The 14320-nt window shown below is 28.4% G+C and overlaps 5 protein-coding genes across 5 annotated transcripts; 1 reads left to right on the top strand and 4 right to left on the bottom strand.

Annotated features, from left to right (window-relative positions):
- Nucleotides 1–63: 63 nt before the first annotated feature.
- SPT8 (SAGA complex subunit SPT8) lies at nucleotides 64–2262 on the bottom strand (the record flags this gene model as incomplete). Its single annotated transcript, XM_046078345.1, has 1 exon — nucleotides 64–2262. The coding sequence occupies one exon, from the start codon at nucleotides 2260–2262 to the stop codon at nucleotides 64–66; it is 2199 nt and encodes a 732-aa protein (XP_045936985.1).
- A 470-nt stretch (nucleotides 2263–2732) lies between these two features.
- On the bottom strand, nucleotides 2733–3890 carry CAK1 (cyclin-dependent protein kinase-activating kinase CAK1; the record flags this gene model as incomplete). Its single annotated transcript, XM_046078346.1, has 1 exon — nucleotides 2733–3890. The coding sequence occupies one exon, from the start codon at nucleotides 3888–3890 to the stop codon at nucleotides 2733–2735; it is 1158 nt and encodes a 385-aa protein (XP_045936984.1).
- A 915-nt stretch (nucleotides 3891–4805) lies between these two features.
- ERG3 (C-5 sterol desaturase) lies at nucleotides 4806–5906 on the bottom strand (the record flags this gene model as incomplete). Its single annotated transcript, XM_046078347.1, has 1 exon — nucleotides 4806–5906. One exon carries the CDS (start codon nucleotides 5904–5906, stop codon nucleotides 4806–4808), a length of 1101 nt encoding a protein of 366 aa, XP_045936983.1.
- A 987-nt stretch (nucleotides 5907–6893) lies between these two features.
- On the bottom strand, nucleotides 6894–7730 carry CAF16 (putative ATP-binding cassette family ATPase CAF16; the record flags this gene model as incomplete). The annotated part of the gene is made up of 1 exon (XM_046078348.1): nucleotides 6894–7730. The coding sequence occupies one exon, from the start codon at nucleotides 7728–7730 to the stop codon at nucleotides 6894–6896; it is 837 nt and encodes a 278-aa protein (XP_045936982.1).
- Nucleotides 7731–9856: 2126 nt separating this feature from the next.
- Nucleotides 9857–11374, top strand: SCDLUD_000664 (uncharacterized protein; the record flags this gene model as incomplete). The annotated part of the gene is made up of 1 exon (XM_046076968.1): nucleotides 9857–11374. The coding sequence occupies one exon, from the start codon at nucleotides 9857–9859 to the stop codon at nucleotides 11372–11374; it is 1518 nt and encodes a 505-aa protein (XP_045936981.1).
- Nucleotides 11375–14320: the final 2946 nt, after the last annotated feature.

Genomic DNA, 14320 nt, shown 5'->3' with positions numbered 1-14320 from the left:
CCATACATGCATTTACTATTGCAATATATATTGTTACTAGGTCATTATTATATATAAATGTAATTAGCTATTTAAATCAATGTCATATATTAAAGTTGTCTCTGTGGAAGTGCCTTGCCAACCTTTATTACCGCTGGTGCTAATCAAGAACCTACAAGTTGGATCAATGTATAAATTTGAAATCGTACCACCATGGTGACCAGGAACAATTAAAAAGGGGATTTTAACCTTTTCTGGATCAGCAGTTAAGTCGTAAATTCTTATGTTATCATTAGAAGCAGCCAATAGCTGTTTACCATTGGGCAATGCCCGTACACACGATACTGGACCTGATATGATAGGAAACTTAAAAATGGAGGAAGTACTACTCCCACCTTTTCTTAAGTCAAATTCTTCTACTAACGCGTTTCTTCTTCCAACATACACTTTATTCCCATCAGCACCCCAACAGCTACACATAGCCCACGGTGGGACGCCACTACTCCGTTGTAAACACATTGTTGGGTCAGTAGATATTCTACGGTCCCATATCAAGCATGAACCATTAATACTTGACGTTAGAAATGTGGATTCATCATACTCAGTCTTTAAAGTGGTTTTACTAATATTATTTAATGGAGCACATCCCTTGGAATAAGCTTGTTTCATCTCATTTTTCATTGTTCCTCCAATCTCATCCTGACCCTTTCCTTCATCATCCTCATCATCCTCATCATCGCCGAACAAGGAGTCCAAATCATCATCTTCATTATTATTATTATTAGAAGTATTACTATTAATGCTGTCGATATTAACTGTGGAGTTTAAGGGTCTAAACTCTAATGTACTTAATTGTGAAGAATGGCCTTTAAATTCGTTTATAATTCTGCCTGTATTCAAATCCCACTCTAATATTTTTTTATCCCAACTACCACTTATAAATTTATCTTCTGCTCCATTCAACTTTAAGACATCCACAATGTTGCTATGACCATTAGTTTTGGAACTTGGGAAGTAATGTGCAATTCTTTCTTCCATATATCGTATACCTTGTAAAAGTATGCCACCATTTTCTTGGCCTGCTAATGAAAACAAACATTCTGATTGGACATCGAGAGAATATACGGGACTTAACTTAGGAACATATTCCTCGCCAGTTTTTTTGTTTGGTATTATTTTAATATCTGATTTAAACTGAGGAAGTTCATTGTTATAATATGATAACAATATTCCAGCATAAGAAATAGATTCTACCAAAGAATGTTTTTGCAGAATTGTTAGAGATAGCTTGCCTTCTAAGGTGTTTAAAAAATCATATTTTCTAATGTATCCGTCAGAGCCACCTAAAAACAAATATTTAAGCCCCTTTGACATAGCCAATGACTGAACGTGGCATGCAATTGGAATTGCTGCAATGGGATTAATGCTGTAATTTGATGCTATTGTAGAATTATTATGCAAAGTTGTATAATAATTGTATATTTTATCATATTCTGAAAGTTTTATTTCCGTTATTTGTTTGCCGTCCTCCATTTCAATATCATTATCGCTTGTTTGTTCTCTACCAGCATCATTGCCCATTAAAATATCTGGGTTATCTTTTTTCGGCTCTACAATGGTAATATATTTAGCTTCATTGTAATTTTTTTTAGAGTTTTCATTACTATTTTCCCCCATAAATACATCCATAGGTTCCTTGTTTTGATTTTTATGATTATATATAGGTAGATTAGAGTTATCATCTTTGACCTGAAGTTCATCAACGTTAACAATTTCTTTATTATCTTTTCTTTCTTCTTGTTCCTTTTGGCTATCGTTATCACCACCCCTACTTTCATTTTCGTTATCATCATCTTCTTCGCCATCATTGTCATCGTCATCATCTTCATCATCTTCATCATCTTCTTCGTCATCGTCGTCATCGTCACCATCTTCTTCATCATCGTCTTCGTCATCGTCGTCATCGTCACCATCCTCTTCATCATCTTCTTCACCCTCCTCCTCCTCCTCCTCCTCTTCTTCTTCTTCTTCTTCTTCCTCCCCTTCCTCCTCCCCATCATCATCATCAGCATCTTCTTCTTCTTCTGCGTATTCTTCTTCTTCATGAATCTCATTGTCTGGCTCATCTTCACCCATACCTGTAACATCATTTAATCCATTCCTTTCATCATCATTATCATCCTCTTCATCCTCTTCTTCTTCCGCCTCCTCAATGACTCTATTGATGTTTTCTACATTACGTTGATCTAAGATATCTTCTTCTTCATCATCATCAATTGGCATCATGAAAATGGCTTAATTGGTTCTATATAATACTATGGGGTGTTCTTTTTTTTTTTTTTTTTTTTTTTAGCTCATAATAATTCAAAGGGAAATTACAATTTAAGAAATTAAAAAAAAAAAAAAAAAAAAAAATGAAAAAAAAAAAAACAAAAAACTGAAAAAAAGATAAAGATAACAAATGTGTTAGTACCAATAATTGTAGCCTGTTATCCGAAGTATTTCGCACTTGACTCTAACCATTTTTTTTTTTTTTAGCAATTTGGAAATCAGTAATGAAAAGAAATTGAATATAAAGTGTAACATTTCTTTCTATAATTTTAAAATAGTTGATAATACCATGTTAAAACATTGAATAAAAAAGACTTAGCACCTCTTCATATGTCAATATATACTTCCAAAATAAGAATCTAGTATGTTTTAAATTTTATATAAAAAAAAAAAAAATATATATATATATATATACAACTGTTCTACGTATGCAAATTTAATGTTTCCAATAACTCGGCGGAGCTGGATCTTTTTGTTGGTTCCAAATGTAACATTGGTAAAAAAGAAATCAACAATAATTTTTCATGATGTTCAAATAGGGGGAAAAACTTTTTTAATCTATCCAATAAACTATAATCATCACCATTTCCCTCAAAAATATATTTGCCATCACCTTCACTCCCAAACATTCCCTCAAACGCTAAGCTACCATATTTTTTAACGCTAGGCCAATCTTGTAATTTGGGCATACCCAACTCCGAAAATATTGACATAATTAAACTGATATCACTTCCTTGACTTAGAAATTTTCCAGTTATTGGACTAATTTCTGTACCATCGTCTATAAAACTAGGTATTATACAGCTGCTCAAATTTTCATTTGTTGCCACCACCCGAGATATCTGAGATATAATAACCATTAACGACCAAACATCTATTTTATAATCATAGTTTTTTACAGAAAATAGCAATTCGGGTGCCTTGTACTTTGATGTTGAAACATCGGTAACTTTATTATCCGCCGGCTCATCTTTGTTTTCTTCATTAACATCATAGGAAATGCCAAAATCAATATACTTGATTGTTACCTTATCTCCTATGCTTATCTGTTCGACCAATACATTAGATAAATTAACATCCCTATGAATGATCCCATTACTATGTATAAAATTTAACCCATTGGCCAACTGTTTAATTATATCCAACGCCAAATCAGTGGAGATTGTATTCTTGAACTCCTGTAAATTTTCATTATTTTTGTTATCAGTAGTAGTATTAGTATTAGTATTATCATTGTTCAACAATAGGTACGGATTGAATTTTCTTTTCCCCTGTTTATCCTTCCAAAATTCATAGAGATAATTTAATAATGACTTGGAGATATAGGGCATAACTAAGATAACATTACCTTTTTCAATTCCACTTTGTTCTGTAAACAAATGAATACAGTTATTCATATTTTCATTACTGCTACTGAGTTTTTTTAATATTTCCAGTTCTTTTTTGCTGTTGTAAGGTTTATTTAACCCGACGACTGCTGTCACTTTTACACAGCGGTTATTGGGGGTTTTATATAGTTGAGAGTAACGAGTGGTGGTAAGTAATACCCAAGATGAAGTTTCAGCTAATTTATACATCATTGTTGTAAATATACGTATAATTTTTTAGTTTTCTTTCTCTTTTTCTTTTCTATTTCTTTTGTATTTATAAAAGCTAGCACTTTAAGGTAATTTGGTATATCAGCAATTCTCCTTATTTGTTTTTGTACTGCTGCCGAATTGAGATGAAAAAAAAAAATATATTCAGATTGTTACTTTATTTTGTCATCACTTACCCGAATTGTATATAATTCTTAAAGCCTATGAATGGTGAGTGAGTGACTGAGTGAGAAACAAATGTATGCTAAAATGGTATTATTTGAAACAAAAAAAAAAAAATAACATTAACTTGCATCACTTTAATTGTAAAAATAAAAAAAGATTTATGTGACCAAGTTTAAAAGTAACTTCCAATTTTAATATATTGACTTACATATATTATTATAAAAAAAAAGTTAAAACGATTCATTGATGTAATATAAATGGTCAAAAGATAAACTATAAATAACGTTAATAAAATAATATGATATAATAAAAGCATCATAAATCAACAGATTTCAAATTCAAAATAATATCGCAGAAGAAAAAAGTCATCAGGTAAAAGAAAATAAAAAATAAAAATAAAAATAAAAAATAAAAATAAAAAATAAAAACAAAGATTGACCCTAAAAATACACATAAACAGAAAATGTTATCTTTGTAAGCTAGCTACAATCGATAACGCCCAATTTAATATATATATATATGTAAAAAAAAAAAAATTAAAATAAAATAAAATAGATGTAATAAATTACAAGTCGTGTAAATTCATACATGTATTTTTTTTTCCCATGAAATGGAAGACGGTGGAAGGGTCAACAAAAAAGGGATAGTGCAACAACACCCTTGAAGACACTATGAATATTTCGAGGGGAAGGAAAAAAAATAAAAAGTCACGACAAGGCGAAAACAGAGGAATCATTGGGTCTTTTTCAAAAACCTTTCTTCAGTACCATAAATTCTATCATCCTCACCTTCGACAACTTTTTTAATAGCTTCCATCTTTTCAACTTGTTGAGTCCAAGTCTTTTCACTCTTCTTTAAACTTTTATCGAATAATTCTTGATCTGGTTCCCTATAAGAACCACCCAATCTATCCCACAAAGTAGTAAATTGTCCATAATTGTAATTGAAGTACAAATGATGAACGGTGTGGCAAGCGGCACCGTTAACAACTGGATCATTAGCCAAGTATTCACCGTCATGAATCATAACTGTCCAAATATTAACAAAAGTAAATAGAATCAAGTAGGAAATTTTATTCAATGGAAATAACATTGGATAAAGATGATATGGTAAAGATTGGAAATAACCATCAACTGGATGGAAAGCGTGGGAGGCATATGGGGTGGTAACTAACCACTTGTGGTGTGGCTTGTGCAAATATTTGTAGACAGTTGGCCAGTGCAACCATCTGTGTAATAAATAAATACCACAGTCAGTAAACATAATGAAATAAAAGTACTCCAGCAAAAATTGTCTAATACCGTGGTTCTCCACATCAATAGACATATACAATTTAGAATAACCGTGCAACTCCAACAAAAACCATGGAAGAGTCAAAGCAACCATAAATGGAATAGCAGACATGGCCAACTTGATTTCTAAAGACATTTGATTCTTCAAATAACGTGGGTGATTGAATATAGCCTTATCGAAAATGAAAACATAAGAGAAACTAGCAGTTAATAGATATAAAATCCAACCGAAAACAGTGGTAATGGCCAACAAGGATAATGCTTGTCTGAAAATATTGTAACGTGGTAATAAAGATTCAAAAGCATAATCAGACATTTTGAATAAATAAGGAACATACCCATATACATCTGGGTTATTACCAGCTGGTAATTTAGAAGCAAACATAGCAGAAGCCTCTTTCAACAATGTGGAATTGCCTGGATTCAAATATAGAGAAGACTGCCATTGTCTTGGAAAATTGGAAGCCAGCGATGAAGGCAAAGTTTTGGCATATGTATAATCCAATATGTATGAATCAAAAAATTCTAAAACTAAATCCATGGCTTAATGTGTTTCTGTATTTTACTTTCTCTTTCTCTTTCGAGTGTTAAAGCTTATGGGTTTGACGCTTTATATTGACAATGAGACTTAGTTTTGAGAAGAATAAAGGAACAAAAGACAGAAATGGTGAATAAAAAAAAAAAAAAACGATCAGATAGTCAACTGTCGAACAAACTAGCCTTATTTATAATTTCTTGAAAAGAAAATTTTAGTTGTTTTTGAAAAAAAAAAAGGAAAAAAAAAAAAAAAAAAAAAAATATCGAAATTTCCTTAAACGATTTTATTTATTTACCAGGAAAAACGCAAACTGACAGAAACAACTTTACTCTTATTAAAACAGGCGGAGAAGAAAAAAGTTTGTGAGTTACTCTCTCTTTTTTTTTATTATTATTTTCTTTCCGTTTATAAAAATAAAAAATTTATCGCAAAATAAACTTGTGGTGTAATATTATTTTACTTGTTCGTTTATAAAAGCAATATATATTATATATATTATATGTTTTTATAAACGACTCAATGAAAAGCACGTCTCATTTTTTTTTTTTTTTTTTTTTTTTAGATTTTTACGTAGTATAACAAAAGGACTATATGCCTACAATTCAATGTTGTTTGCGATAAATACTACTATAGAAAATAAATAAATAAATAAAAAGGTTTTCTAGCTATGTTTCTTAGAAAAAATTAAAAAAAAAAAAAGTATTAGGCTTATTAAATAAAAACATGTGACGTTTAATTTATAAACTACAATATTTATCAAAGTAAACTGAAAGATTATCACACATATGTCTAATTTATCAAATAAACGAAGGTAGGGGTGGGGGAATAGCTTTTTTTTTCTTTTTTTGAACGAAACACATGTCGTTTAAAGGTTATTCCAAAGCTAAAAAAGGAAAAAAAAAAAGAAAAAATAGCGGTTAAAACCAATTGACAGGAACAACATTACAAATAATAGTAATAATTAAATAAAAAATTTCCTCTTTATCGGCTTTATAAATCGGTATTTTGATCTTTTAATAACCACTTCAACGCTAAGGGATGTAAACTTTTGCACATCTCCACTTCTATAACCGAGCCATTAGTACCAACAATATCACCACCAGACTTGTCGTTCCTAAAAACAACATTTTTTTTATAATCGACATCTTGTACAATAGAACCTTTACTCATATGAATTAATCGAAGAGGCCATTCATTCAAGCCATCAAAAATATGTGTGGCGTAGATAACACTGCACTCTCTAATCTCTGTTTCTAATTTTAAAAATTTTAACAATTTAGATCTTGCAACAACATCTAAATCAACAGTAACTTCATCCAATAATAAAAGTTTAAATGGTTTTAACAATCCCATTACCAATTGTACTCTTCGTTTTTGTCCATCACTTAATTTGTGCATCCTCCATTCCAGATCGACTTCTAAAATTTTAATCAATTCATCACCTCTTTGTTTGAAAAACCTGGTGTATCCTATACTGTCTAATAATTCTAATACACCAATATCTCTATTGATAATTTCCATGTGGCACCATTCTGTTCCCAAATAAGTCGAAGTATTCATACCAAATTCTTGTTCATTTCTGTACTGAGATGAAAAAGGATTGATACCATTAATAAAAATTTCACCAGTTAGGCATAATTGCTTACCTGCTAATAATTTTAGTAATGTGGATTTCCCAGCACCGTTGGAACCAATTAATAAAGTTCTTGAATTCCATGGAATTTGTAGTTTTATATCGTGTAAAGCTTCTTGAGTTGAACCTGAAAATTGATAGTTTAAATCATTGACTTCGACAGCAAATTTCGAAGAGGTGGTATTGTTTTTCATTGTTGTTTATATTCTTAATAAATTTACCTGCTAGGACTTTTATTATTCTCATGATTCTTATTCCAAAGAACGTACGAATTGAAAATATAATGCAAGCATAATATTTTTCCAGAAAAAAAAAAAAAAAAAAAACACGCAACAATAATAAAAGTGATGTTAATAGTCAAAAAAAATATATATATATATATATATGTATATGTGTGTGTGTATTATATATTGCTGAGACACACGCTTATCGTACATAATGCAGATAAGCTGTAGATCACATGCAAACGCAGCAATAAGACCAATATTATACTAACAAATACAAAGTATTACGATAATAAACAGATAATGATATAATAATAAATATATATATATATATATATGAGGATACAGTCTCTGCTATTGATATGTATATGATACTAGTTGAATTCAGAACTCAATTAATGAGCTGGGTATATTGCTTAAAAGAACATGCATTAATACTAGCTAAAGCAAAGACTTTTTCGTGGAGTGGTCATTCTCTGGGGAATCCGATTAACAAAATCGGATTACCAACTGAGAGGAGCAGCGGACAAGAAAAAACATGAAATAGATTACCAATATCATATCCCGTAATGGAACAAAAAGCCCATTTCTTAACCTATGATTGGGAGTAAGATGGCTTGAGGTTAGTCTAGTTTAATTAAAAAACAGCAACAACAACAACAACAACAACAACAACAACAACAACAAGATCTTTAAAACAAATTGAGAGAAGCCCACAAATTACATAAGTTTATTTTAATAGTATACACAGATCTCAAAATAATTCTTAGTTTTCCAAAAAAAAATACTAAAAGAGGAAATTAAAAAAAAAAAAAAAAAAAAAAAAAGAACCTGAATTTATAATGAATCGCAAGTACGAAACGACAGGATGTTTTCAATAGAGAATAGAAATAATATAAGATGGACCGAAAAATTAACCTGTTTTTTAAATAAACATTCTTCCTAAATACCCACAACTTAAATTTTTAGCAAGTAATCTTTATTGTCCATTTTAGTGAAAAGAAACGATTGTTGTGCTTTAGACTACAAATATTTCTTAGTTTTATTAGTTCTGAGTATGCGTTAATTTTTTTTTTTTTATTTCCTTTCCTTTAAAAAAAAGGAGTAACTATATTCATATTTATCACCAGCTTACAACCCTTAATAATGAAACTAAATGATAAAAGTTACTGTTCCTGGGAAAGATGAGGGGGAAGGGAGGGAATATGGAAAGTATTTAAATATATATATATATATGATGCGAATATTAGGTGCAATGCTTCTCAGCTAGTAGTGATTTAAAAGAAGAAAAAAAATTGTGATTAAAAACGGTGGAGGCAAAATAATAATAATATTTATTATTGAATAAATCTTGTATCTTTTTTTGTTTTTTGTTTGTTATAAAAATAAGCAGGAATGTTATAAATTATTATTAATTACTGTTAGAATTTATTGTTTATACGTAGTATTATTATTAGGCTACTAGAATAACAAAAAATATAACATTGTCTTAATCTATTGTTTTACTCTATAATTTTAATTTTTTTTTTTTTATTTTTAAATTTTGTGAAATCATTTTCATATCACTCCATTAGCCACTTAACCGGCACACACTAATTTTTGTTTGTTATAATAAATACATTTGTATTTTTTTTTTGAATAAACTAACTAAATCTAGCTTCTGTTCTTCTTTGACTATAATAAGCACAATTACGCCTATACTATTACCTATTTACTATTTATATATGATCAAAGATAAAATATAAAACATATTTATAGGAAATGCAAAGAAACCCTTAATAATACAAATAATAATAATAATTCTCGAATTCTTTTAAACTTATAATAGTTGTTAATAAAATACAAAAGAAGTTTTAAAAAACTAAAATTTTTCTTAAAAAAAAAAAAAAATACGGAAACCATTTTAGAGAATATAAAAAGCTATAAGGGAAATTATATAAATATGAAATTTATTATTGAATTTCTTTTTTTTTTTTTTTTTTTTTTTTTATTTTTTTTTTTTTAAAATAAGTGTTAAAGCTGATCACAAATATATATATTATTGTTGGTTAAAAATAGTTATATGCGTGGACAAATATTAATTTGTATGTAGCAAAATGTCTTTCAATTCAACCAATATTCACAATGCAACAGAAATCGGAACAGAAAATTTTTCGTTTTCACGCCAACAACAGCAACAACAACAACAACAACAAAAACAACGACAACAACAACAACAACGACAACAACGACAACAACCAATAATTGTAAACAGCAGAAATACTAATAAAAAGAGAAGAAGTGCATCAGGTGGGAGATCAACTTGGTCTGTCAGAGAAGATGTTTTTTTATTGGCCACGGTTTTGTATTTTAGAGGATACTTAAAAGACGAGGAAGTATATAAACCTAGAAGCAAATTTTGGCAAGTTATCAGTGATGGAATATTTAAAAAATATAACACGAATAGGAATAAAAGACAATGCAAGGATAGATTTAATCTGTTATTATGGAAGAAGCTGGTGAGTAAATCTCTGAATTTTCCAGATAGTGATTGTAATACATATGCTTACGCATCTGTTGACAATATTTGTTATAATGATGATAGTATCAATATCGAATTTGAATTGAACTCATTAGAAGATATTTCACATTTGACTTATGAAATGTGTCATAACAAAATTAATTTATTATTGGAATGTTGTTATCAAATATTTTCTTTTGACAAAAGTAATAATATTGTTTTAAAATCAGCCTATGATAATACTGTTGCTACTGCGACTACTATTAATGATACACCATCCAGCAACAATAATGCTATTTTGTCAGCACCAATTATAACTGCTTCTCCGCCTGGGAAACACCGTTCTAGCTTCATTTCTCAAGCTTCTCGGTTAAATAAGAATAAAAATTGTTCGGCTATGGGTAACTTTGACTTTGTCAATGAGAGTACTGCTACTGCTGTAAATAATTCAAAAAATAATTTAATTGACGACCAAACTGCTAGGTCTCCGTATGCCGTACCAACTAATCCTGATTATTTCGCTGGTAACTCAGAGGCTAATACTAACTATAACAATACTATGCCATTCACTGCGTCAAGTTTGCTTGATGCATGTAACGGTAGCAATAGTTACAGCAGTAAGAGCAACAATTTGGAACTTAACTCCTTGTTGGATAGTATAACCATACTGAAAAATAAAATTGAAGAATTAAGTTTGATAATAAATCGGCATGATCAACAAATTCACAACATATCATTTATGCTAGACGAGAAAATTAACAATCGGGAGACTATTTGTGGTTCAACTGCTGATAGATCTAATATTACTAAGAATGATGATACTAATAAGAAAAATGCTTCCAAAACATTATTAAACTGGAGATTTAATATGGCTGGTGCTACGCATTTTAATAAAGCATCTAACGAGATTGTTATTGGTAATAATAATGACGGGCTTTCTGATGGTTATCATAATAATGTTGATAGTAAGAGTATAAACGATGACAATTTAACTAATATTAATTATAATTATTTAAATCTTCCAATGTACGAGCCACCAAAACATTCAACATATCTCAGTATTTTCGATCCAGCATTTTCACGTGAACATTTATATACATCTTCATCAAATTGACGACCATTATTATTATGTTTCTTTTTTTCTTTTTTTTGTTTTTTTTTTTCTTTTGGTATTTCTAGAATGTTTGCCTTTTTGTTGATATATCAAATTGCTTACCCCACATTAAATTCGGAACTAATATCGGCTATCAGAAAGATAGAGGCAAAACATTTTAAGAATATTAAGGTTGTAGGCGCAACATTAAGTATTGAGTTAAATGCTAAGATTATCAGGGGGAGGTGAGGAAAGGAGTAAATAGAAAAAAAAAAAAAAAAAAAAAAAAAAAAGAAAAACATATATTTTTTAAAACTTTGTTTAATATAAAAAAAAATATTCTTTTTAAAAATAATATTCACTATATAAAAATTGTTAATGGCACGTTAGTTGTTATAATATGTGAAATAGTTATTAAATTCTATAACGATGTATATAAACAATAGCTGGCAAGCAACTAATATTAAAGTGAAAAATTATACTTTGGATTGAACAATTTAAAATTATTAAAAATGTTACACATTTTTTTATTGAGTATCCGCTCATCTCCGTAGAAAAATGAATAAGTTAACTAAATAAAACATCTTATAGTGACCTATTGTTTTTGTGAGGGGGTTTTTTTAGTTTTCAAAATAATAATATAGTACATATATTTTTAGTAGCCAAAAAAATTGACTTTCGCGGAATTATACCGGTAACTCTACCAAAACTTTAGTGTCCATGTGTATTTTGATAATATTTATATATATTTATTTATATATGTATATTATTACTGTGAGCAAATTTGTTCGTGGCTCTGTATCTCTATAATTACGTACATTGTTTCAGTACGATAATATTAACACATGGATTATGATATACCCTGGAGTTTTCATTTTCAGGTTTTTTATTTAGAATTTTAAAGATAAAAAAAAAAAATAATTGGATTTTTATTAGCTAAGAAAAAAAAAAGGTTAAAAAATAAATACGAGTATTACACTTGTTATTGCCATTACTATTTTTTTTTTTGTTAAGAACATGCTATTTTCAAATGCAAAAAAAAAAAAAAAAAAAAAATTAATAGATTTATAATTACGTAACGCCTTCATTTCCACTTTTTAAAGGCAATGCATCATAGATATACAGTACTGGACTAATAAATCTATAAAAATATCGAATACCGTGGCCTGCTATCAATTACGTAACAATGTTTTTTTCTGTTTATTGAAAATAAAATCCTATCCCATACTGGAGGGAAAAAAAATTTTTTTTTTTTTTTGACTCTTTTTTTCTGTTTTATACACTACACAATTTAAGTAATAAGAAAGTAATAAATGATAGAACATGTAGGACTAAAAAGCAAAACAAATGAAATAATTTACATGTAAACAAATAGAGAATAAAATATCTAAATAACAACAACCAAATGAGACAAACAATAGAAATAATTATACCAGTATTTAGTTAATTTACATTCTATAAAGAATTTGTTCTACATAGAAATGTACGCACTAGTTACAATAAATCAAAAATATTACTGCTATAGAAATACTCGCAGCTTTTACAATAAATTTCTCTTTTTTTTTTTTATTTCCCCCCCTTTTTTTTTTTTCTCTTAATGTTTTAGAATAATTTAATTTTTTTTTTTAAAAAAAAAAAAAGGCAAAAATTTTTGTAATTTAAAAAAAAAAATATTCAAGATGTTTCAGAACTCATGGAATATGTTTCTTCTATTATAACACGTATTAATCTTGCACATAGTTTTTAAATATAGTACTTAACAAAAATGTTATTAAAAAATATGAGATTATCGTGATACCAAGTGGTTAGCTATGAAAAAGAGAATCTAGAAAGTACTTTGCCTTGAAATCAAAAAAAAAAAAGCTCAGTCAGCAATATTTTCTCAAAGAACGTTATTTTGATAATATTAGTTATTTGTATACAAAAAATCAAAGGCAAGCTTATTTATATTTATATATATGCAAGATATTTGTAGTATAAAAAGAATAAATCAGCACCGTTTTCACATAAAAATTTAAAAAACGATCCAATAATCCTAAGGACAGAGAGCAAAGTTTATTATGGAATTTGTCTTTTTATTATAAACTTTTATATTTGCAAAAAAAAAAAGAAAAAAAAAAAAAAAAGAAATTATACACATTTTTAGCTTTTCTTTGAAGGGAAATTTTTTGCTAAAAATTGAATATAACGGAAAAAGGATTACATCTACAGAAAACAAGTATATCTTGCCGCTCTGTTTTTTTGAGTATTTACACACGCACAGCAAGGGAAAAGAGAATGTGTATTTTATTTAAAAAATATTAAAAAAAAAAAAACTAATTGGTTGCGTGACTAAAATATGGGCAAATATTTTAAATTTGTTTTGTATCTATCGCGTAGATCTAAATTTAAATGATTTTTTATTTTTTTTTTAATATTCCATAGTATTGTACAGTAATGTAAATATCATTACAACCAGATATAATACTATATTTTATGATTATATTTCCCACAGAGACTAGGTTTTGATCCAATCGGCTGATGTGTTAAATTATATACTAGATTTTCTACTAGAAAAAAAAATTAAAAAAATAGCTTTAATGTTTTCCTATATTTAAGGTACAAAAAAGAAAAAAAAAATTATTACACTTTTCTTTTTCTTTTTTGGTATTTTCTTTATTTTCCCACCTCTTTTTGTACACATATTTTTTTTTTTTCAAATTTTCCCTTCTAATGCGGCAAAGCTGTTACTTCAAATATCCGTAATTACACTGTGATTTCCTTTGCTCCTATGAGGGTTTTCCTGAGAGTGTTAATCATAACCGGTTTTTAACAGTTGATCTAGCTTATTTTACCTTTTTTTTTTTTTTGTATTTTTTTTGAATTATTATGATATTAGTATTGCGTTGATTAGATATGTCTTAAGATATCTTATATACATATATATCGGTAATACATACAATAAAAAAAAAATTTTATTTGTATTTT

The sequence above is a fragment of the Saccharomycodes ludwigii genome, chromosome I (genome assembly GCF_020623625.1).
Source record: "Saccharomycodes ludwigii strain NBRC 1722 chromosome I, whole genome shotgun sequence".
In the NCBI taxonomy this organism is placed as follows: Eukaryota; Fungi; Ascomycota; class Saccharomycetes; order Saccharomycodales; family Saccharomycodaceae; genus Saccharomycodes; species Saccharomycodes ludwigii.
This window is presented reverse-complemented; position numbering and strand designations above follow the sequence as displayed.